The 23,892-nt window shown below is 33.7% G+C and overlaps 3 protein-coding genes across 6 annotated transcripts; 2 read left to right on the forward strand and 1 right to left on the reverse strand.

The window, feature by feature from the left end:
- Positions 1-4,703: 4,703 nt before the first annotated feature.
- LOC11440434 (calcineurin B-like protein 7) lies at positions 4,704-10,105 on the reverse strand. Of its 4 annotated transcripts, none has more exons than XM_024780129.2 (9): positions 9,901-10,105; positions 6,475-6,692; positions 6,288-6,370; positions 6,128-6,187; positions 5,780-5,888; positions 5,597-5,649; positions 5,433-5,513; positions 5,222-5,334; positions 4,704-5,122 (listed from the first exon to the last, which is right to left on the reverse strand). In XM_024780129.2, the coding sequence occupies exons 2-9, from the start codon at positions 6,557-6,559 to the stop codon at positions 5,023-5,025; spliced, it is 684 nt and encodes a 227-aa protein (XP_024635897.1). In that variant the 5' UTR covers positions 6,560-6,692; positions 9,901-10,105; the 3' UTR covers positions 4,704-5,022. The 4 variants fall into 4 exon arrangements, with proteins under 4 accessions (XP_024635897.1, XP_003602244.1, XP_003602245.1 ...); XM_003602196.3 differs by having other exon boundaries at positions 6,506-6,692; positions 9,901-10,085; XM_003602197.4 differs by lacking the exon at positions 9,901-10,105 and adding an exon at positions 6,945-7,224.
- Positions 10,106-16,943: 6,838 nt separating this feature from the next.
- On the forward strand, positions 16,944-19,811 carry LOC120579614 (protein MAINTENANCE OF MERISTEMS-like). Its single transcript, XM_039832093.1, has 5 exons — positions 16,944-17,452; positions 17,646-18,012; positions 18,102-18,156; positions 18,620-18,719; positions 19,808-19,811. The coding sequence occupies exons 1-5, from the start codon at positions 16,944-16,946 to the stop codon at positions 19,809-19,811; spliced, it is 1,035 nt and encodes a 344-aa protein (XP_039688027.1).
- On the forward strand, positions 18,911-22,094 carry LOC11414344 (pentatricopeptide repeat-containing protein At3g49240, mitochondrial). The gene is made up of 2 exons (XM_003602199.4): positions 18,911-19,092; positions 19,808-22,094. The coding sequence occupies exon 2, from the start codon at positions 19,843-19,845 to the stop codon at positions 21,736-21,738; it is 1,896 nt and encodes a 631-aa protein (XP_003602247.2). The 5' UTR covers positions 18,911-19,092; positions 19,808-19,842; the 3' UTR covers positions 21,739-22,094.
- The last annotated feature ends 1,798 nt before the right edge of the window (positions 22,095-23,892 follow it).

Below are 23,892 nucleotides of genomic sequence, written 5' to 3' on the forward strand. Positions count from 1 at the left end.
TTGATAAGATATAATACATTGTTATATTTATTTTATATATAAGGATTGAATTAGAATTTCGGACACTTTATTTATTCATTTAAAAGGTAAATTTTATTTTAAGTGAAAATTAAATCAAAGTGAATCTTGGTTTCATCCAATAAAAAAATAAGATTGAAGAGAGTCTTTAGCATCCATTTTATGTAATATCCGTTTCTAATGTTTGACTTGGTAACAAACTTGCGAGTTTACAATATGTTGTGTTTGAATTGTGGATTCACGGATTGTAGTGAATCTTAACACCTCCGTTGACTCCTAGAAGCTGCATGATAGGAAGACATTGGTCGCTCATGTTTATCATAAAGCCAATAGCTATCTAGATATGTGTTTTGGCTAATATGGGTCATGATGGCACCTTTGTGTGGTCCTTGTTTGGCATTGTCCCTTTCTGTTTAGGGATGGTAGGGAGTCATCCACTGGCCTGTTCCGTAGCTTGTTCTCTTACCTTTTTGTTTTATCATAAGAATGTGCAATTCAATTATTTAGGACGTGTTTGGTTAATTGTAAGGTGAGATTAAAAGAGAGAGATACATAAGAAATAATGTGTTTGGTTGTGAGCTGAAATGCTCGGAAGAAATAAAGAAATACTAAGAAATAGTGTAAGAAGAGAGAAAGATATGAGATATAGAGTATATTCATTAGATTATCAAAGAGAAAGAGATAAATATTGGTAAAAAAAAAAATTGTGGTGTTAGAGGTTTGAACCTATACCTTACATATATTACGCATTGTCTTTGTGAATGTTTCAAATGATTCCTAAATTAAAAAAATATTGTTATCATTAAAATTAAATTAATTTATTATTGGAATTAAATTAAATAATTTATTAATATTTTTGACAAAAATATTATGTGGTCATTTTATTTGTTGGATTAAATAATTATTCAATCTAATAATTATTATTTTTAATAAAAATCCAATCATTATTTTTTATTTTTTTGACAAAATAAACGATATTCATTTATTTAAATTGATATAGTACATCAATACGATACAAATTCAAAGTTATTAAAAACAAAAGGAATTAATATGCAAACAAACTCGCAACATCCATTTTAATAACATAAAATGGCAGAGTACATATGCCTACAAATATGATTATATTCAAGTCTTCGAAATACTCATTTTTTGTATTGTATCTGCAACGTTGACAAAACCAAAGTCATTAATTGAATATACATTTTCTCAAAGTTAATCTTTCAACTTAAATCAAATAAACATCATACTAAGACGGAAAATCAAAACAAACAAAGTCGTGCAAACACAACAAAATCACAAAAACAAATGAAAAGGATTGAAAATACGTGAAAATCACTTTAGGTCAAAATTCATGTGGGTGATTTTAGGTCAAAATTAGCACTAAATCACCCATCTTCGATAAATCAATAAAAATAAAGGTGGCGACGGTTAGGGTTTGAGAAGGAAAAGAGTTTTGACTTAATATGATTGAATTATTTTAAATTTAATTAGCTCTCAATAATCTCTCTATGTGTCTCCCTTCAAAATCATTTGTACTAATTCGACTCGTTATCTACATATATTTAGTGTGTTTTTTTCCTTCTATTGATGATATAGTGATCAATACATACAAAAAGATTAAATACGGTAGTTCGAATACAAATCTCATATTCCACATTAAACGTTCTTACAAGCAAACCACTACATTGTAACAACAGAGCTGTTGAGATGTTGATCTGTACGTTACTTGATGTCACTTTAGTATAAAAAAATAAAAAATAAAAACCGTGTTTTTTCCATATTCAGGTTAACCAACTCGAACCGGAGCAGTTTTAAAAAAATACAAGAAAAGAAGCTCTCAAATTTTGATGGTTGATTTACTCCGTTCTTGCATCCTTAAGAACCATTCTTTGACTAATTAAAAGTATAATTTAGTGTCTCATTTCTTCATCCAAAAAAGTCATCGTAATTCTATAAAAAAAATTATAAAATGAGGACCATAGCCTAAAATAATATTGAATGTTTTAATCTCCTCATTCAACCTCCAAACTCAACCATCTAAAAAGCAAACCCCGTGATAGTCGTGCAATGATGTAGTTGGAGCAATGTAAAAGAACAATAAAAATGTCTAGCACTTGAATGAAAATTATGGGCCATTTGGATTGTCTTTTTTCTATAAAAATAATATAAAAAAAAAATAAAAATAAAAAAGACGGGGTGAGGAGGGATAGCCTGTTGCGACATCCTAATCTTATAATAATAGAAATAAAAAGAGTACATATAAGGAGGAGGACTAAAGCCAAAATCCTCAAGCAAAAAATAAAAAAAGAAAAACCAAAGCATAAAGAACAAGATAAAATCATGAGGAACAACAACACACCAAAGGACTAGCGCGGGGTTGGGTTCGACACACCTACCTTGAATCCTTTGTTAGTCTCAATTTACTGCTTTTTTAACCTGTTCTTTGACTCTCTTGAAACCATTAGTTGAGATGGTTGATTTGTGTCTCCAACTAAATCAACATTCTCATCATTTTGAGTCATGTTAGACCAGGATTCACACAAAAATTACATAGCTTGTTGGGCCTCTATAGGAACTAGCCCTAAAATTTGCATATCATGAATTACATTTGAGCTAAAGTTCGACGAGTTAGAGTTTGTCACCACTATGGATTTGCCAAAATCCTCCCAACTTGAAGGAGAATCTTGAATATAATCCATATCAATGACTGCATCTCCCTTTGCGTCTCAGCAAAAACATAATCATCAACCTGCAAAGGTTGCACAAGAACAACTCCAACAAAGATATTAGCAACCTCTTCCTCGTGGCTTAATCCCACAAACACATACTTTGTAACTTCTCTAGACCTTATTATATCCTCAATAAGCGGGTCTATTTCTATAACAATTTTATTGTAACCTGATACCTTCTTTAGTGTGTCTGCAACTGGTATGATCACAACATCAACCTTCTCCACAATTGAGGAAGTAGGCTTAGCAATAGGCTACACTTTCGATTCTGATACTTGTCATTTTTAACAGAATGTTCAAAAATCTAACATGAGTTACACAATGTTAAAGGTTTTCCAACTAAACATCCACGTGAAAATCAAAATCCTTCCTTTCAACTAGGATTCTTTCACACATCTCTAAAGTTAGACCAGCCTCTATTAGAACTCTAGCATAATGACCAAAAGTTCTCTTGATAGTCGTCTCATCAAGTGCCAAAGGAGTTCCTAGAACCCTTGCAATTTCAAACAATGTTTTTTCGCCAATATTTTGAGCAAGATCATGAAGGCAAATCCATGGTTGAGCAATTGTGTTACTGCACCTTGTGAGGGTTGAAGTTAGCAGTCCAAGCAAATGCTGAGAGGAATCCCAATGAGAGATTCCAAACATCAATAGATTGAACTGCACTTAGATCATCCAATGGTGAAAAAGTAAATTCAAAGTAACCTTTATCTAATGAAATCATGGACCATTAGTTTTCCTAAACTTTGAGATTATATCCTTCAAGTCCACCATATGCACCAGGGAAGAACCCTTTTGAAGAATGAACCTCATGTTAAGGACATTTTGAAAGTCTAAGATACCTATCAAATATCCATCTTCTGGAATTCTTATTGAGATTTGCCCACCTTTCAAACAAGGCTTAGGCAACTGTGAAGTAGGAATGTTGCACGAATTGGTTAGAGCTTGAGCAAACGATTTTGTTACCCTCAACTCTAAAGTGGTGGAAGCCATCAACAACTCACACAACAGAGACGAGACAAGCACAAAACAACAAATCAGAAGCAATCTTAAGCCAACAACCAGAAACAACGACAAAAAAAGCCACACAAAATGCAAACCCAACTCGCAAATTAACAAGCATATGATCACCGTAACGAAAAAACCTGTGCAAAACTGGAGCAAACTACAAAGTGTTTAGTAGATCCACGTTGTAAGATCCCTTCTTCTTCATGATAAGTTTGAGTCACGATCGAAAATTACAATCAAAGCTTTGATTTAGATTGTGAAATGGGTTTGGTGGTTTCATCACCATCGTCAATTGAAAATCGGCTTCGCTTCTAAATTGACTGTCTTCGATTTCCGTTTGGATTGTGTTGTTTTGTGCTCATAAAAAATAATTTATGCAAATAACTATACTTTTATGTTAATTTATAAATTCTCACCAACGAAAATTATATCAAATTGTATTTTCATAAACTAACTTAACAAACTTAAGAATAATACATAAAAACTGATTTATTTGCATAATTTAATTTTTTAAACCAATCTGAAGGGATCTTGTATTATCATCTAAAATACTAATGATTTCGTATAAAGATGTCAAATCCTTGGTCACCATTAACCCTTTAAATCCAAGTAGCTTTATTTACATGACCCATTTTTACTGCTACAAGATTGATTATACCGATCTTTTCTTTAATGAAGACAGCTATAGAATCTGGAGTTCTGAATTATCAACCATATCTTTTTGTAATTTTTCTTTCATTTCCTCCTTTTTCTATTTCATCACATGACAAATCAGAGTTTCCTACTTTTTTCTTTTTTCCATCTCCTTTTTTACTGCACCTCAAATGAGTCATTTTCCCTTTTAAGATTTATATGTCGTGAGGAAGCACTAGAAATAGTCTTTTTACCTTCTTTTTTTTTTTAAGGAAAGTCTTTCACATATAAAGCAATAGTAATAACCATATGGTATGTATGTAATCACAATAACTTTGATAAAACCATTGTGACACGTAATTTTATTGAAGCTTTAAAGTGTAACTTTTACAAAATTTTGGTGCTACAAATTCGAATATCCAAGCAATAGACAATAATAGTCCTATTTATTGTTATTGGAACTAGGTCAATATCTTTCTAGCACAATTAATCTCTTATCTCTAACCTCTTAAGTTGAACCATGGCCAAGTTTTACACTACATGGTCTACTTCTCTTTGATAACGTCTCTCCTGTATATATACATAAATACATAGATGTATAAAAGCTAAACTTGTACTAGAGTTGTTCAAGTGATTAAACTGTAGTCACTATTTGCTCCTCCCCAGTTAGTCCCCTCTCTGAGTCTTCAACTTCTGTTCTTGCAATAAAACTGGGAAATGCTAAGGTAATATCCCTACAAAATGAGGAGGAGGCATATTTAAAAAGAAATTTACACGTTTTTGGAAATTCCAGTCAATAAAAAAATGGATTTTCATTAAGAGGTTACACTTACTTTAGATATGGAAGGGTCATGTTCTTTATCAAAGATGGATGTTGAGAGACAAAAGCTTTCCACTCGTCTTGATCAATCCTTCCATCATCTTTTGTATCAGCATCTTTAAATGTCTTGAACAACAAAAAACACAACTTTATAATAAGAAACACTAATTTCTGTAAGCTTTTAAATGTAACAATCGTAATGGCAAGGTAAAAATGCAATGAACCTTATCCACAATAGCCTCTATCATGTCGTCTGAAAGCACAAGATCTGATTCATGTAGAAGTGCCAACACCATTTCCTTTAACTGAAAATAAACCAAGATTCTAAGTTCTAATATAAGATTAAAGAGCTAAAGTTTAATATTAATATAGCTAGTAAAAATGTTACCTCTTCTCTTTCAATGTACCCTGTTTGCCTCAGATCATACAACCTAAAAGCAACTGCAAATATCATTATTCCCAATTCAATAAATAACTCTTGCTTAATATAGGAAACTCCAAAACTTAGGGAAAGGACAAAAGACGTTAATATAAATGATTTATGTTAACTTGAGAATGAATCTTATCTTACATGCAATTTTGTCTTCTAAAGCCGCATTTGGATGAAAAACACCAAGAGATCGAACAAATTCACCAAACTCAATAACGCCGTTGCGCTTGACATCAAATAAGTCAAAAATCTATAGAGGAGAAAAAATTGTGAAAAGGCATTAGAATGAAATAATGCAGGTGCTAGACATGTCAAAAGAAAGAAATTATATGACTATATGCAACAGGATGATGATTTCACTAAAACTAAACATCAATAAATAACAAAACTTGGTATAACAAGTTCTAAGCATAGCAAAAGATTCCTAGAACTTGAACAAGAAGAACAAACAAGTTTAGACCAAAGAGAATGGATCAGTTATATACATACCCTGTCTGCAAATAGATTTTTCTCATTCTCATTCCTGAAGAGTGCTAGCTGGAATTCTTCCTAGAAATAATAATATTTTTGTAGAAGAGATTAGGCACCTGAATTAAGGGCATTTTATCTAAACTAATTAAAAAACTTTAAAAGAAAATACTTAACTAACCTTATGAATAAGACCATCTTCAATAATTGAATTGCTTAACTTCAAAAAGAGTTCATATAACGCCTCTACTTCACTCACAGTAACTGTGAAAACAGACAGAAAGATAGAAAACTTGTTTTAATCAACTTTAAAGCTTTTGTATACGTATTCATTTCATAAATCAATTTATTAGGTGGAACAGAATTACCGGTTAATGATGAAGATGGATGGATACTCACAAGGTGTTTCAGAAGCAAGAATTGTGGGATCCTCATAGCCAGGTGTTTTAACATTCTTTGAAGTTGAACAAAAGCAGCCCATTAAATTGAATTACCACAAAATTCACATCCAGTTTTCTCTACAAATTAACAATATATATTCATTCATTCCAGGGAAGCTATTGGACCAAAAGTTGCATTTGTATATCTGCAAATATTGTAGAAATTCCAATCAAAATCAATTAACTTGTCATCATTTGAGAATTGGCAAAAGGTACAATAGTATTATAAATAAACAAATCAATCACACTCGCACATAATAAAATCAAAGAGGACTACAACTTGATCATAACAAAAAAAACTTACACACACATATATATATATATATATATTAATGATTCATTTCTTTGTCAAGTTTCATATAACAAAAATAATTTAGTAATGATATTAAAATGCTTACATAACAAGAAGAGTGCACCAACTTGGTTGTAAATAGCTACAACAACGAACTTATATAACTACATAAAAGAGGCATACAAATTCAGGAGTACCAAACTTCACCGGGCATTCGGTTATGTTATTTATATGAACATGTGAAAGCAACATTAAACCTTTAAATACACGTTTGCCAAAGGTAAGTAGAAACATATGAGTTGGAATTGAATTGACAAGCTTATCCCTACTGACCAATACCATACAACTCACAACTTAATAAATAATATTTAGTTTGCAGAAAAACTCAAAGCAAATCAAGAAAGAAATTAAAATACTGGTTTCTTCTCTCGGTTTATTTTATTTTGAAGAAAATAACAGAAAAAAAACACGAGGTAAAACAACTTTGATGACTCAATCATGATACGATACTTTCTTCAAACTCGGTATCAAATCTATTGATTGATTAATAGGAGGCACCAGTTCATGATGCAATATTTAACTGAGGGTCACATCTATTTCTTAAAAAAATTATTCGTACATGTTTTGATTGATGGTGAATTTGACGAAATCACGGTATGATGAAGTCGGCTAATAACACTATAATCCAAAAGAAAACACGTCTCTATCCGAGTCTTTAAATGGAGTCGGCTAAATTTGTTTGATTGCTCAAAATTGTTGCTATGTTTATTTTCAAAATAAAAAAGGACACGATATGTCATGTATCACTCGTATGGAGGAGACAAAGACATAATATAAAAACAACGGAATTTGTTTTATTTTGCTAAAACAAGAAAGGATCCTACTCCATGGTTTAAAGACACCATTCATTACAGCCTCGTATAATTTGGCCACGTTATTTTTTGTTTGATTTGTAGATGAAGTGAAGTGATACATACACACTATCTAAAGTTGACGTATAACTATGATGTTTTATGTTAGAATGGTGTCCGATTTAATAATATCGACAATTATCATTTGAAATATAACTTATGGATTTCAAGCAACTTTTGACGACTTTATTATGGGTTTTTCTATCATGTATAAATTTATTATTTTAAACTTTTGAATATGTGCAAATTAATTAGCAAATGATTGAAAAAACCCATTATAAATTAAAGGAAAATCCGTCAAAAAAAATTAAAAGAAAAGAAAGGTTGTCATGTGCATGATTCACGCAAGAGATGGAGCTTTAATAACACAGTCAGAGAAAACTTAATTAGGTGAACAGATTATAGGCCTCCCCCACTTGCTTATAAATAACACAACCTTAATTAATAATCAGGCAATTCTAATCAAGTACAAGTAGGAGATGTACATTTAGCCTTTAGAGCCGTTAGAGTACATGGGTAGTCATCCTCATTAGTCATTATCCCTACCTCATCTTACTTTGACAATATTTGGTTGGCAGAAAAGAAGAAAAAAAGAGGTAAGAGATGACGGATTATACAAAATAAAATAAAAATGAAGTCACTCCCTTAATATTCACAAAAAAGATACGAAATTCAAGTTGCTCCTCGAGGATAGGAGACATGGCCTCAAACAACAAGTGAAGGGACAAGTCACTCTCTCAAATATATAAAAAAAAAAAAAAATTAGATTTTGGATGAGAAGGATACGTCCTTTCATAAATATAAAAAAACAAAACAAAATACCTTAAAATATGAGCACTCAGAGGCCAGAGAAATACATGTTTGTTATATTTCTTACGTGTCTTTGCAACGATCATCATACAATTTTATGGATGAGGAGTCTTAAAGAACACTTTTTTTTAACTTTTTTTTTAATACTTGCTCTTTCATTGAGTGAAATTTTATCATTTTATGTGGAATTCATTTTTAAAATGAGAATATTACGTTGATTTCATTCAACAAAAGAATAAGTATTAGAGAAAATGTTGAATAGAGTGTGATTATAAGACTCTTCTTTCAAGGATGTCCACAAGTAAGATTATGTTGTAAATGTTAACGGAACATCGGAAGATGTGTTTAGAATCTCACATTAGTTGAGAATCCTTAAAATATGTGTCTTTACAAGTTCTAGCCCTGCCTCTTATAAGAAGAAGTCCCCCTACCATTCCTTCGACGGCTCCGCTAGTAAAAAACAGTAAAGGCCGTCGGAATAGTACTCTATTTGGCAGGCCACTTTATTCACGTGAAACGTGAGAACTACAAAAATGGGTGCTTCTTTCTTTCTATTATTTTCTTCGTTGTTTAGTCAAGACTATAAAAAGTTGTGGGGGCTCACTTCACAATTTTTGGATGAGAATTGTTATTTGTTATAATTTTACGATAATTTTTGAACAATTGTTTTTTTTTTCTGAATATAAAGAGTGATAAAGAATATTGTGACAGAAGTTGTCAAATATGTTATATCAATTATCATTACTCTTTCTGATGTCCCTTTCTTTGTCAACCGACAAACTACATAACTTTTCACACTATTCTCAGGCAGCAAGCACAATTTGAATTGTCAAATCATTACTCATATATGTTAGGTAAAGAAATATATTAGATATATAGTAGGAAAATCAAATAATTTGCAAAACACTCTTTTACTAACTTATACTCTTTAATTAGTTGAAATTTAGTGTATACACTTTGAAAATTACCAGCATGGATTTCATAGGAGAGTGAGTGTTAAAGGAGTGTTTCTAATATTTTTCAATGTAAAATTTATGGCTAAATTTATTAATTCCAATCAACTATAGAAACAAAATCAACATTTTATTCCATCTAATCGAAAATACCTAAAATTTGATATCTATAGAAATTAAAGGGAATGATATTGAAATTTTCACAATGCACAAAGGACAAGAACAGAACAAATGTTTGTTTGAATAGATAGAACTCATAATAAATAACAAGAGGCAATATTAGGTGAAGATGCTTAAAATTTGAAACAAGATCCGATATTAGGTGAAGATAGTTTAATAATGAAAGTGCATGAACACAGATAGAAAAAGGGGAAAAGGAGATACTGACCTGTACAACATAACAGGTGAGGTCTGGAGTGGTAATAAATAAATCTTGATATTTGCTTTCTCGTATGGGAATGGGAATTGGAGATAAAACGTAAGTAAGTCCTATGTGTTGTTGCCGGAGAAGTAGCGTCTATTCTAAACGGTTAGACTCTAACCTCGGGCTGCTTGCCACATTTTGAATTGGAAATGGAATTTAGAGCCGCAACATTTTCAACTTTTCTCATTGATTATTTATTTATTAATTAATATGTATCTTCCAGCTGGCTGATTGCCACATCCCCATAATTATTTGACTAAAACTCACCCCTCCCTAACATATTAAACAATTTAATTGGTTATTTGCCTATTTCAAACATCAGAAAGGGTAACAACACTAATTTTTTAACACTCTTTTCACATTCGGTTTATTGGATGTAATCAATATATGTCTCACTATTTTGTGTGAGTTTAATTTTCAAAGTGTAGATCCACAGTTATTTAAATCAATAAAAGAATAATTATTAAAGAGTGTTTAAAAAAGTGCTGCTAGCATTACTCTTTCACACATATATTAAGAAAAATTAATTAGTGAAGGAGAGAGAGAAAAAAAATAGTGTTATTGTCATAAATATAAAGTGGAATATATCTTAAGTATTCATTCACCATTATCATCAATGTAAAGTGGACTATGTTGAATTGAAAGTGTTGAAAGTAGTATTAATTAAAGTTATAATTAATACATAAAAAATAAAGTTATAATTGGAAAAAGTAATTAATATTGCACTGAAGAGTAAAATATGTTGATTACTTTCAACAATATTTTTTTTTAAAAATGGTTACTTAATATGGGACAAAGGAAATAATTTTTTAATGTGAATTAGTAGAATATACGGGGTTCAAACCTTATTTTGATGTGAATTAATATAACAATATATTGTAAGAAAAAAATAATATATTGTCTCTGTCAACTGAGGTATGCTTACGATAACAACTAAAACTCTATTTAGATGGATGGAATCGGTATAGTTCCTCTTCATATATATTAAATAAATGTTTTCTAAGGTTCATATTGACTTCAATACCGTATTATCTCAATTTTTTTTTACCAAAATAATAATAATAATTTGATGCATTTAATAATCAATATATTTAATTTATAACATAGACCGTATATATATATATATTATTCAATTAATCCTAAAAAGAAAAATTGCTTATAATTTAGACCAAAATGAGTAGTCTATATACCAAGAAAATACAATGCATCTTATTATTTTTGTTTTCCTTTTGACTTGGCTTTGATTAAGCTATTGTGAAACGGTCCCAGGGTTAGCCAAGATAACTTATCCACTTGTTGATTTCTCATTTTCACAAAATGTCTTCCGATTAGTATTTTTTACTTGAGTATTTGTCTTCCGATTAAGCTATTTGATTAAGCCCTCGTTTGGTGTTTATGCATTGAACAATAGGCGAGATCTCAACTTGCACACCTAAAAAATCTCATAAGAAGACATCACATAGACATTCATATTCATACACATAAAAATCAAAGAAACAAATGAAACAATGAGCTCGCGATTTGTTTCGTATAAAATGAAATATTCGTTTCTTCCTCTTTTTTCCACTTGGGTATACAATTTGGGGTGATAGACAGATAGTAGTCTTCACACTACACTAAAATAAAAAATAAAAAAAACATCTTTATATCTGCAACACTTAATCTAATATGTTAAGGAGAGGCTAAACATATATCTGCAACACTTGTGACGACGCAGCTTTTGCAACATTGACTGAAAATATATTTTTTCCCCTTGATTTTTACAAGTAAAAATGTATATGTATTTGATTCAAATATATGTATTCTTTTTTTTTTTTCTTTTGTAAAAAACTGGAGTAGTACTCCGCAACTAAATTTGGCGACCAACAATAATTACATGAATTGTAAAGAAATATTTGCACAAACTATACACATGTTTGGATCTGCGCCGGTTTTGAAAAATTACGGAAAGACATTGTAACTTTGAAAAAATTAAAATGTGCTCCAACCCAAAAGGTTAAAATGTGGTAATTTACCTACCAACTAATGAAAATGAGCAATTTATTAGTGGAGTTAAAATAGTTCATGGATACTACCTAAAAATGTGAATGTTCATTGGTTGAGGTAAATTATCCGTCATTCTTCCATGGGTACATTAGTTGTCACCTCAACAAAATCAAGGTTTTATTGTAATTTTGTCAAACTTACATTGTTTCTAAATGTGCATTACATTAATATTCACTAGGGCTGGAAATGAGTCGAGTCGAACCGAACCTGCCTGAGCTCGGCTCGACTCGATAAGAATTGGTTCGACTCGAGTTCGACACGAACTATTTTTTCAGCTCGAGTTCGGCTCGTTTGAAGGTCACGAACTTCGGTTCGGCTTGTTAGGTTCAGTTCGGTTGCTCAACTCGTCCAAAAATAATTATAAAAAAAAAAAAATTAATTTATAGATCTTTGATATTATATATATATATTTTAAAATTAAATATTAAATTAAAATAAAAGTTCCCACAAGCATGCATATAATAGACATAAATTATATAAAGTTAAATGTTGCATAAATACGAAGAAAAATATCTGATACAAGTAACAGAGACAAAAAAATCCAACAAAATTCAATTAGCTGTGAACAAAATTCATAATATTCTTTTACTTTTAAACTCCAACTGCTCTTCCCTTCAAGACAAAATTGTATTCAGCCACATTTGCCTCATTTGAATTAATTTTTTTTAAAAAACTAACTCAAATTGATTTATATATATAATCGATAATCGAGTCATCTCATGAACCCAACGAGTCGAACTATATGTAGCTCAAGTTCAGCTCATTTAATTAACGAACTTAATTTTCAGCTCAAGTCCAGCTCGTTAGGTTCATGAACCAAGTTCAACGGATTAAATATCGAGTCGAATGTCGAACTATAATCGAGTTGGTCGGTTCATTGCCAACCTAATATTCACTTTAGTGCAATTGGTCATCGTGAGGAACTACATGTTTCAATACGAGCTTTTTAGCGTCTTCTTAGTTCATTATTGTTTTGCTTAGTAGTATAAAGATAGTGAGAAGAGATCAAGACAGTGCGAGAAGAGAGAGTCGTAGTTAATTTTGAAAATGACAAGAGTGCCTTTAAACTAAAAAAAAATATATAATATATAATTTGATAGTAATTTTTAATAGAACTATTATTAAGTCAATCAAAATGCTAACAATGCAACAACGAAGACAGACCATTTTTACAAAAAAAAAATTGATATTTGAACAATCATTTCTAAGCAACTTTTATGATAACTCACTTTTATATTTTTATTGTAATTTTATTCTCATTCTTTTCTTTTCTCTCTCTATTGTTATTGTCTAATAAAAAGAGAGAAAAAATGTTGTCACTAGAAGTTGTTTAAAATTTGTAGTCAAAATATCATTCCTCTTTTCCCGACATCCTGACTATCTCTACCTTCCAATAACATGATACCTTCATGGATCGAATCTCCCACACAAACATTTGTGTCTCTTTGAAATAATACTAACTTCCTACATCATGAACAGAGTATCGAGAGTGTCAAATGTTTCTCTTCCTCACCAATTTTGTGATGGGAGAGCCATTAGGAGTAGATTACAAAATTGACAGAGGTATTGTAGAGAAAGACGAGAGAGTCGTCGAAGTAATAAATGAATAAGGGTATTTTTGGAAGAAAAAAAACTTAATTACTTCTATCACAACAAGCATTTCTCCGCACTTGAGCGAAGAAGCCAAAACTACGTGGGTCTCGTCTACTTCTTTCTTTATTTGATATACCTTTCCTCAACCAAACGAAATAAGTGTCATATTTATCCTACCTTTCTCTCCCTCTTACTTCTCTCTCAAGACGAACTCTAATATGGACCAACTTGACAATTGGTCCATTGTAGATCAAGATATCCTTTACCTTAACTCTCCCTCACGGCACATTCTCCTACTCGACTCTCATCCACTGTTTCGACTAACCTTACGACCAAAAGCTCCGATTTTCTTCTACTATCTTCAAATGTTCTCCTAGTATACCAATCTCCATTGGACATTGCTACCCACATGTAGGGATGTGCAACATATTCAGGTACATGGAAAAAACATCATCCAAATAATCTCGTCGAGTTTTATAAGCCCATTTTTTTTTTTCCGGATATCCAAATTCAGAACAATATTTTTTTAAACCAAAAGCCATATCCCCTCTCTCTCAATCGACATTGAGTTTTGTTTTATTTATCCATGAATTCACCAACAACCACAACTATTGATCTTAAGTTTTTTTTTATTGTTTCGTATTTTTTCCCTTCTTGATCCAACTCGCTACTTTATTTTCGATGGAATCAAAAAAAATTGTAAATACTTTGGATTTTCAAAAAATGAACAATGTAATCTTGATATAAAGACGGAGACAAAAGGATGTATTATACGAAAGATGGAGTCAGTGGGTAATGAGAACCAATTATTTTTTAACTCTATTGATTATTTTTTATCAATGATTTTTTTTGACAAATCAATTATTTATATATTTTATGAAATTAGTTTTTTAGATCAACTTATTTTTGAAAAAATAGAATTGTGATCTTATATGAGACATCATTATCGTCTTATGCTTCATTAAGACCTCAGTCTCATTAGGTATTAAAAAAAATCTTTAATGTAGGTACCTCATAAGCGCCAAGTATGTGAGATTCTGTTCCTAGTCTTCCTTCTATTTGGTCGAGGTTGAGTGTTCTGATGGGAGGTTGGTTGGTTGTCTAGTGTTGTTTTAGTTTTAGTTTCACTCTTGTTTTCTTTGGGAGAGATCCTTTTGTTTTGTTACCTCTTGATTAAAGTATTTTTTGTACTCACTATTTGTATCTCTTTGCACTCTTTTAGAAGAAGATTTTTCCTTTTATTTATATATACATATATTTTTGTCGTTCAAAAAATAAAAAAATGTATAAATATTTTTTTATTTAATGTATTTATTTTTTTAGTATTTAATTTATAGTTAAGTGTGTTTTTGTCCTGACAAATATTTCAATTTTTAGAGTTAGTTCTTACAAAAAAAATTCTTCAATTTTTATTCCTAAATTTTTTTTTCAACCACAATTTTAATCTCTGCCTTTATGTATCCCAAAAATAAAGCTAATGGTTAACATACAAATTAAGTGCAAGATAGAAAAAAAACCGTGAGCAAGAATATATAAAAAGTTACAACGAGCAGCGCTAGTTATTATAATAAGAGAATTGATGTTGACACATTAGGTTTGGCTGAGACACACGAGTAATTTACATAAATGTCTATTGGCAGTTAACTGTCGAAGTTTTAGAAAATCGGCGGCAGTTAACTACCGAGGATTTCCTCGGCAGTTAACTGCCGATGCGAACTGAACATAAACAGAAGCAGAAACTCAGTTTTCTGAGTATTGTTCAAGTGTTCAAAAACTTTCCAAAACCAAACTACTTCTCCCATTTCGATTTTTGAGCAAAATCAAGTGCATCATCTCCATTTAATCACAAGTAAGTATCTTGACTCATTTTTAATCATAATGTTAGTTTGTGTAGGTTTTTTAAAAAAAAAATGGTAGTTTTCATGTGGTTAGGGTTAATGTAGGAATTGAATTTTTGATAATTGCATGTAGTTTATAATTGAATGTAGTTACTTTAATTGATGATTGAATGATGTTAGAGTATAATGTGGTTTTGAATGGTGGCAAAAGAACACATTTTGAGTATGTTTGATACTTTGCACACAAAGTGTTTGATAAAATGCCTCAATGACAATTTTATTGATTATCTAGTTAGTTTAGTTTATGGATATGATGTTGATTGTAATTCGAAAAAGTGTATATTGAATTAGGTTGAATGTGGTTTTGATTTTTCAACGAAGATGAATGTTTATGTTTAGTTTAGGTTATGTTTAGGTTGAATGTGTATGATAATGCATTTGATTATTTATGTTTGAATGTGAATGATGGTGTGTATGATAATGTTTAGGTTCAATGTGTTTATTTGATAAAGTGGTTGAATGTGAAAGTTTAGGTTTAGTGTGTTTGATAAAGTGGTTGAATGTATAAGTTGAATGATGTTAATTTTATAATTTTTTGTGTAGATATGGCCAATCAGGACCCCATTGATCCACCCAAGATGATTGGTGGTAGGCCTGCGATGACTCAGAGCCACCGGAGGGAGAGGCAAAGCGGCCACATCCCAAAGAGGGGTAGAGGTCGGATGGTGGATAGTTCAGGGAGTTCGCAGGAGGCTTCTCAGGCTACACAGCCTGAAGAGTCGCAGGTGGTTGATCCGAGCCAACAGGTAGAGTACCTGAATTATCAGGATCATGTACACCACGATGTTACTGATGGTGGGTATGACCAGGATCATATACCAGAGCAGCAACATGTAGGAGATGATGATGACATTGCAGCAGCTGCTGCCCCGGAGGTGATACCTGTGGACCCTCCCTTTCCTAGAGGAGCGGACGACCTATCTTTGCTGCACTCTTATGCCAATCATGTGGCGTTGCCGCTTTGGTATAATTCAGAGAACGTAAGTGTAATTTTTTTTAAATGGTTTTTCTTTATGTTTAATTATTTCCTTTATATGTGTGTTGGTTTAATTATTATATCAACTTTTATGTGTTTTTTTTTTAATTCTTTTCTTTATGTTTAATTATTTTCTTTATTTCAACTTTTATTGTTTTCTTTATGTTTAATTATGATTTAAATTTATTTTGTTATGTGTTTTATTTAAGTTTTAAGGTTTACATGTGTTATTTTTATTTTTGCATTTGTTAAGTTTAATTTTGTTTAGTTAAATGTTTACATTGTTTAATGTATAAATTGTTTAAACTATGTTTATTTTTCTATTATTTCAGGTTCGTAAGCTGCGTGTGGTAAAACCGATTAATCATGGGGCTAAAATCTTGAGTCTCGGACACCCAAACGGGAATCAGAATTGATTTTGGGATCCGCTTAGGGAGAGAGGGTTACATGATTTGGTTTACCTGGGCTACGCCACTGTGCCTCATGCCATGCTGATGACTCTATGCGAGAGGTGGCATCCCGAGACCAACACTTTTCACATGCCCTTGGGGGAGATGACTGTGACCTTGGATGATGTCGCATGTCTGACACATCTTCAGATTGAGGGGCGAATGTTGAGCCATGGGAAGAAGATGCCGAAACATGAGGGAACGAAACTACTGATGAGGCACTTGGGTGTGTCGCAGCAGGAGGCGGAGAAAATTTGTGGTACGGAGTACGGCGGGTACATTAGTTACCCGAAGCTGAGGGAGCTATATACGAGGTACATCGGTAGGGCCAACGTATTGGCGGATACGGAGGATGCAGAGGAGATGGAGGAGCTGCAGAGGGTTAGGACATTTTGTATGAAGTCCTATCTCTTATATCTTGTAAGATGCTTGTTGTTTGGTGATAGAAGCAACAAACGCATCGAGTTGGTCTATCTGACGACCATAGAGGAGGGCTACCCGGGGATGCGTAATTATTCATGGGAAGGGATGACATTCGCATACCTATACGGCTAGTTAGCTGAGGCGTGTAGGCCTGGAGACAAAGCTCTTGGGGGAAACGTGACACTGCTCATTGTAAGAAACTTATAAATGTGAACCTTAACTTTTATTTTTTTTGTTATATTTCTTCGTGCGTAATAATTTATAAATGTGATTTGTTTGGTTTGTGCAGGCATGATTTTTGGCGCATTTTCCTGGCTTTTACAGTGTTGATCCCAACACTGACTACATGGAAAATTATCCGGTTGCGGCGAGGTGGAAGCTTCAGAAGGGTCATAGAGAGGGGGTCACGTATCGATCACTGCTTGATCCTATACAGTTTAATGACGTATGTTGGAGGCCGTACGAAGAGCACAGGGAGATCCAGGATTTTGAGGAGGTTTTATGGTATTCAGGCTGGATTATGTGCGGTGTTCGTAGGGTGTATCGTCACTTGCCCGAGAGGGTTTTGAGGCAGTACGGATACGTCCAGAGGGTCCCTAGACATCTGGCGGATGTTGTAGAGCTGTCACCGCCTCAGATTGTGCAGGCATTCGTCGACTTCCGCACTCACACGCTTAGGGCGGCCGATGGGGTGAGCAGGCAGGAGAGCAGACATGGCGGATGGCTATGTGTTATGGTACACTAGGGTGTCTCACCCTCAGATTTTGCCACCTCTTACAGGAGATCTTCCGAGGCCAGCAAATGAAGAGCAGATCATTGCACAACAGTGGAAGCGGTATGAGGCGAGAAGCTCGCCTGACACCTATGACATGGTTAGTGGCGCTGATGCGCAGTTAGGCCAGGAGGAGGTCATGTGCATGAGCCCTCAACAGTGGTTTCAGGCCATGAGCCATCTTAGGGAGCAGATTGCGCCGATCTTGACCAGGAGGTGAGGCCAGAGGCCGAGGAGGAGGCACCAACAACATCAGCAGGACCAGAACCAGTAGTAATAGTTTGTTTTTTAGGACTTAATTTTTAGTTTTGGTATTTTGATGACATTGATTTGTATATTTATATTTTGATGACATTACTTTTAATTTTATGGGATATTTTACTTTGTTTTAATGGTATAAAAATGTTGGTTTAATTAATTTGTGCATTTGCGCCAATATTTGTTTTGCCGTTTGAACCGTTATGCGTAAAAAAAACAGGTACATATGTTGTATTTTGTGTTTGAAACTGTTTGAAACACATTGCAGGTTCAGGAAATGAAGCTGCTGCCTCTGTCTTGGCTTCAGGACGCTTCGGCAGTTTACTGCCGAGGAAATCCTCTATAGTTAACTACCGAAGGGAATTTAGGTAAATTACTCGTGTGTCTCAGCTAAACCAAATGTGTCAACAACAATTCTCTTATAACAACATACAGGATCTTTCACGCCACAGCAAATTGTGAGCACAATTTTAATCTTCTTAATTTCTATCACCATAACATTGCTTCTCTCTACACCTCCAAAAGTACCAGTTTAGTTTTACTATTGAGCCTGCGGAAACCCAATAGGCCCATTTCAGTTCACTGCATCATTATCGTCAACATCTTCTAAAATCTACAACTCTAAGCTAAACCCTCTCTGAACCCCATTTCACTGTTCATCGCACTTCTCGCCGTTAAACCTCCATTTTCGCCGTCAACCGCCGTCGACTTCCTTCTTCTTCATCTCCATCAAATTCGACCGTAATATCTCTATTACCATTCTTTTTCATGTTTACATGCTCTTAATCTCTTTGTGATTTTTTGTTTCTTTTTCTATGTATGTGGTATGAATATTTTGTGAATTTAGGCCTAAATTTATAAATGAATTCGTGTAAGTCTAACAATTCAATGAATTTCACTACTGGGTATCATTACTTCAATCCAATTTCACAATTGGTTCTCTCCTTGTTAAACATATCATTTTGTGATTGTGTTTTTGACTCTTCTCAAATCAATAATTATAATAAATACATAAGATGTGACTGTGATTCATAATTTTAGCGTGTTAAAGGTTCTGATTTGATTTCTGAACACAATAGTGTTATTTTGTTGTTTAAGTGTAATACAGAGGAAGAATTACATGCTCAAAAACAATTATCCATGCTTCTTGGATTATCAGAATGAGTATATTTTCTATGTGTAGACAGTGATCTTAACTTACTTAATTTGAATGGTTGCATCATTTGCATTGTTGAAATACCATTTAACCATATTTGGTTTCCAAATATCAAACCAAATACACTCTTTCTTGTATTATAATAGTATTTAGTCATGCCTTAAAGCTTGGTAGTTTATGAAATTAAATGTTGTAACTTTTGTTGTCAAACATAATATAATAGTTATTTATCCCAATTGTTAAGCAATTGTTTCTGTCTTTTGTTTATCCTTTGACTCTGTTGTTTGTTTAAATGTGCAGGTGATTTATAGTCTATCTTCCTCTCACACTCAACCATGGCTCTCTCTAAAGCAACATTTCTCACCCACCTGAAAACCCTTGCACATCCACACCTCCGAATCCGACCACCTTATTCACTCTGTCCACGCTTCCTCTCCTTCGCCTCACCAGAAGAAGCCGCCGCCGAACGCCGCCGCCGCAAGCGACAACTCCGCATCGAACCCCCTCTCTCTGCCCTTAACCGCAATCAACAACAATCACCCAATCCAAACCCTAAATCACAATCCCCACCCTACTATCTCAACCCCACTGACCCTAAACTCCCCGAACACGCTTCTGCGTTAACCGGTAACCGTGTCAACCTTCACAACACTATTCTAACCCTAATCCGCCAAAATGATCTCGATGAAGCCGCACTGTACACGCGCCACTCCATTTATTCCAATTGCCGCCCAACCATCTTCACCATCAACGCTGTCCTCTTCGCCCTCTTCCGTCAGTCTCGCTATTCCGATCTTCTATCCCTCCACCGTTTCATTACACAAGCTGGTGTAGTTCCTAATATCATTACTTACAATCTTATCTTTCAGACTTATCTCGATTGTCGCAAGCCTGATACTGCTCTTGAGAATTTCAAGCAGTTCATCAAGGATGCTCCTTTTAACCCTTCGCCTACCACTTTCCGCATTCTTATTAAGGGTTTGGTTGATAACAATAGGCTTGATCGTGCTATGGATATTAAGGATCAAATGAATGCTTCGGGTTTTGCACCTGACCCTCTGGTTTATCATTATTTGATGTTGGGTCATGCTAGGAGTTCTGATGGGGATGGTGTCTTAAGGGTTTATGAAGAGTTGAAAGAGAAGTTGGGTGGGGTTGTGGAAGATGGGGTTGTTTTGGGGTGTTTGATGAAGGGGTATTTTCTCAAGGGGATGGAGAAGGAAGCTATGGAGTGTTATCAAGAGGTTTTTGTAGAGGGAAAGAAGATGAGTGACATTGCTTATAATTCGGTGCTTGATGCTCTTGCCAAGAATGGGAAATTTGATGAGGCAATGAGGCTCTTTGATAGGATGATCAAGGAGCATAATCCTCCTGCTAAGTTGGCTGTTAATTTGGGAAGCTTTAATGTCATGGTGGATGGTTATTGTGCTGAGGGAAAATTCAAGGAGGCGATTGAGGTTTTCAGGAGCATGGGTGAGTCTCGTTGTAAGCCTGATACGTTGTCATTTAATAACTTGATTGAGCAGTTGTGTAATAATGGGATGATTTTGGAAGCTGAGGAGGTTTATGGAGAAATGGAGGGCAAAGGAGTAAACCCTGATGAGTATACATATGGCTTGTTGATGGATACTTGTTTCAAAGAGAACAGGCCTGATGACGCTGCTAGCTATTTCAAAAAAATGGTGGAATCGGGTTTGAGGCCTAACTTGGCTGTTTACAATAGGTTGGTTGATGGGTTGGTTAAAGTTGGGAAGATTGATGATGCTAAGTTTTTCTTTGACCTAATGGTGAAGAAGCTCAAGATGGATGTTGCTAGCTATCAATTCATGATGAAGGTGTTGAGCGAGGCAGGAAGGTTGGATGATGTGCTTCAGATTGTAAATATGTTGTTGGATGACAATGGTGTCGACTTTGATGAGGAATTCCAAGAGTTCGTTAAGGTGGAGTTGAGAAAAGAAGGGAGAGAAGAGGACTTGGCCAAACTGATGGAGGAGAAGGAAAGATTGAAAGCTGAAGCCAAGGCTAAGGAAGCTGAGGCAGCAGAAGCTGCTAGAAATAAAAAAGGATCTGGAATTTTAATAACCAAGATGTTAGGTTTAAAGGAAACAGAGTCAGAGAACACTGATGCCACTACTACTGAGTCAGAGTTGGCAGAGAAAATCAATGAAGCTGATGGTTCGGACGAAGGAGAGGCTAAAAGTGATAGAGCAAGTGAACAACTAACAGCTTGAAGGTGCCAATTCTTGTTGCTTTGACGAGGACGTATAATTATTAATGATGCTTTAAAGAGGATTTTAAAGCCCGAGTTTCTTTCTCAAAATAGTACATGTAGTTATGTTTGTTAAAACAGATTGTGCAATTTATGATTTTCCCCATTTTATGATATCTTATTGGGTATTGCTCTATTCCAACCCCCTTCAGAATCTTGGATACGGTAGTAGAAGCGTTTGAGTTATTTATCTCATACAGATTTTGACAAGTATTATTTATTAGTGAATTGCAATTGTTAGGCTTTGGCTGTGTTTCATTTTGGATATTTTGTTGGTGAACTGCTGCTTGATTATCAAATTCTGTATTTTGTTCTGTATTGAGGTCTCTGTATATTAATATTCTTTTAACAGGTAATGATAGAAGGAAATGGGGAGAATGTGTTACACGCAGGGGCAGGGCATTAACTGCCTTCTTGATTGATTAATGCAAGGTGCTGATAGAAGATTTTTTTATTACTAGGAGACGAGTTAATGTTTTGATATTAATTAGGTCGCTACTTTTTTTTTTTTTTTTTTTTTTTTTTTTTTAGCGTTAGCAGTTATGCGGATACCAATATCTTGTCATTTATTGGATGCGTTTTTATGACCACATTTTCGGTTTCCTCTTATTTCTACCATGTCAGCAAACAATTAGGCAGTATTATCTTCTGTAAAATTTATGTTGCTGATATACAAATTTGACACTGCTTTTTTATGGTTCTCATTTGGTATAATTTATGGTTGTTATGGTCATTCTGTCATGCGGTAGCCAGTACCTGTCATAATGGTGTGCATACAATACAACATATTTGTTCTTTCATAGCTATAGTCTCTCATATGTATGGAAACGATGCTTCTGCTAACGACGAACAAGCGATTTCGCCTGGATCACTGGCGCAACTAGAGTCGGAAATTGTTGAGCTTTTGAAGCATGCACCATATACAAAGGAACACTGTCCAGTGGAGTACAGCTCATTAACTGCAGGAAGTGTGGATGGAGAATATTTGTGGTAGTAGTGTTGGCATAGTTGATGGATAAATAAATGGGAGCGTACATTGACAAATTTAAGTGTTTTGGTACACAACAACGCCTCCATTAGTATCAGAAATTTACATATAACATATAACATTTGCCTACCATCATTTCTAAACTAATTGAATTTTTGCAATGTGTGCCTGTTGAGCATGGTTGAATTTTGTGCATATGTGATAATTTATTTATTTTTATTGATAAAGTTATATAAGAACGGTATACATACCATCTGTTTTATAGAAGAAAGGTATACATAACATCTGTCACATGAAATTATGAATGTTTTGAAGTTTATATACCCCTGACATTTGAGACAATGGAGATTTTTCTTTATTACATTACCAGCGGTTGTCTAAGTCGAATTATATGATTGTACAAACGTATGACGTTCTTTCTTCAAAGAAAAAACAAACATGTGATGTTCTGAATAATTTTGTTTTCCATGTGCTATTTGGTTTCATTTATATATCAGGATTCAATATTTTAGATGGACGTGAGTCTAATGTATGAACCAGAACCTGTTAGTGTAGCTCATCAATTGCAGGAAGTGTGTTGATGACGGCAAATTGTGGTAATAGTATTGGTTTAGTTGGAGGGAAAATACCTTTGCGATTGTTGCCCCCCGTTTTGATGTTGGATTCAGAATTGAACATCTCAGAATTTAAAATGTGCATGGCAGCAGTTAATATAGCCCCTATCTTAATTTAGTGAATGTTTTATGTGCATGGCAACAGTTAATATAGCCCCTATCTTGTTCTAGTGAATGTTTGGATTGACGGTGAATGTAACACACTCTAATTCTGCTGTGTTATGCGAACAATTATGCTGTATCAGTGTTGGTTGATTTTACAATGCCCATACACAATTTTATTATTATTTTTTGACGGGAAGATAATTACACCATTTCATTCTCAATGATATGCAAGATACAATCAGGAGCTTGGTTAAAAACCTGAGAACAAGACTGTGATGCAGCCCTAGCTAAATTATGAAACTTATTTTCTTTGCCTCTTAACATAAACAACATTGCTTTGTTGAAAAAAAGGCGAAAGTAAATTTTTGCATTCCAAAACCATTGATCCAAACTCGTCATTTTGTGTGCC

Source organism: Medicago truncatula, chromosome 3 (assembly GCF_003473485.1).
Source record: "Medicago truncatula cultivar Jemalong A17 chromosome 3, MtrunA17r5.0-ANR, whole genome shotgun sequence".
Classification (NCBI taxonomy): Eukaryota; Viridiplantae; Streptophyta; class Magnoliopsida; order Fabales; family Fabaceae; genus Medicago; species Medicago truncatula.

Bases quoted from the DNA above. Each gene is read 5' to 3' on its own strand.
- LOC120579614 (XM_039832093.1), top strand. From the start codon at position 16,944: ATGACTCTATGCGAGAGGTGGCATCCCGAGACCAACACTTTTCACATG. The intron at 17,453-17,645 runs GTTAGCTGAGGC...TGGCTTTTACAG, and splicing joins TTCGCATACCTATACGGCTA to TGTTGATCCCAACACTGACT. The intron at 18,157-18,619 runs GTATGAGGCGAG...AACACATTGCAG, and splicing joins ATTGCACAACAGTGGAAGCG to GTTCAGGAAATGAAGCTGCT.
- LOC11414344 (XM_003602199.4), top strand. From the start codon at position 19,843: ATGGCTCTCTCTAAAGCAACATTTCTCACCCACCTGAAAACCCTTGCA.
- LOC11440434 (XM_024780129.2), bottom strand. From the start codon at position 6,559: ATGTTAAAACACCTGGCTATGAGGATCCCACAATTCTTGCTTCTGAAA. The intron at 5,650-5,779 runs GTAAGATAAGAT...TGATATTTGCAG, and splicing joins TTTAGAAGACAAAATTGCAT to TTGCTTTTAGGTTGTATGAT. The intron at 5,123-5,221 runs GTAAGTGTAACC...CTCATTTTGTAG, and splicing joins ATGACCCTTCCATATCTAAA to GGATATTACCTTAGCATTTC.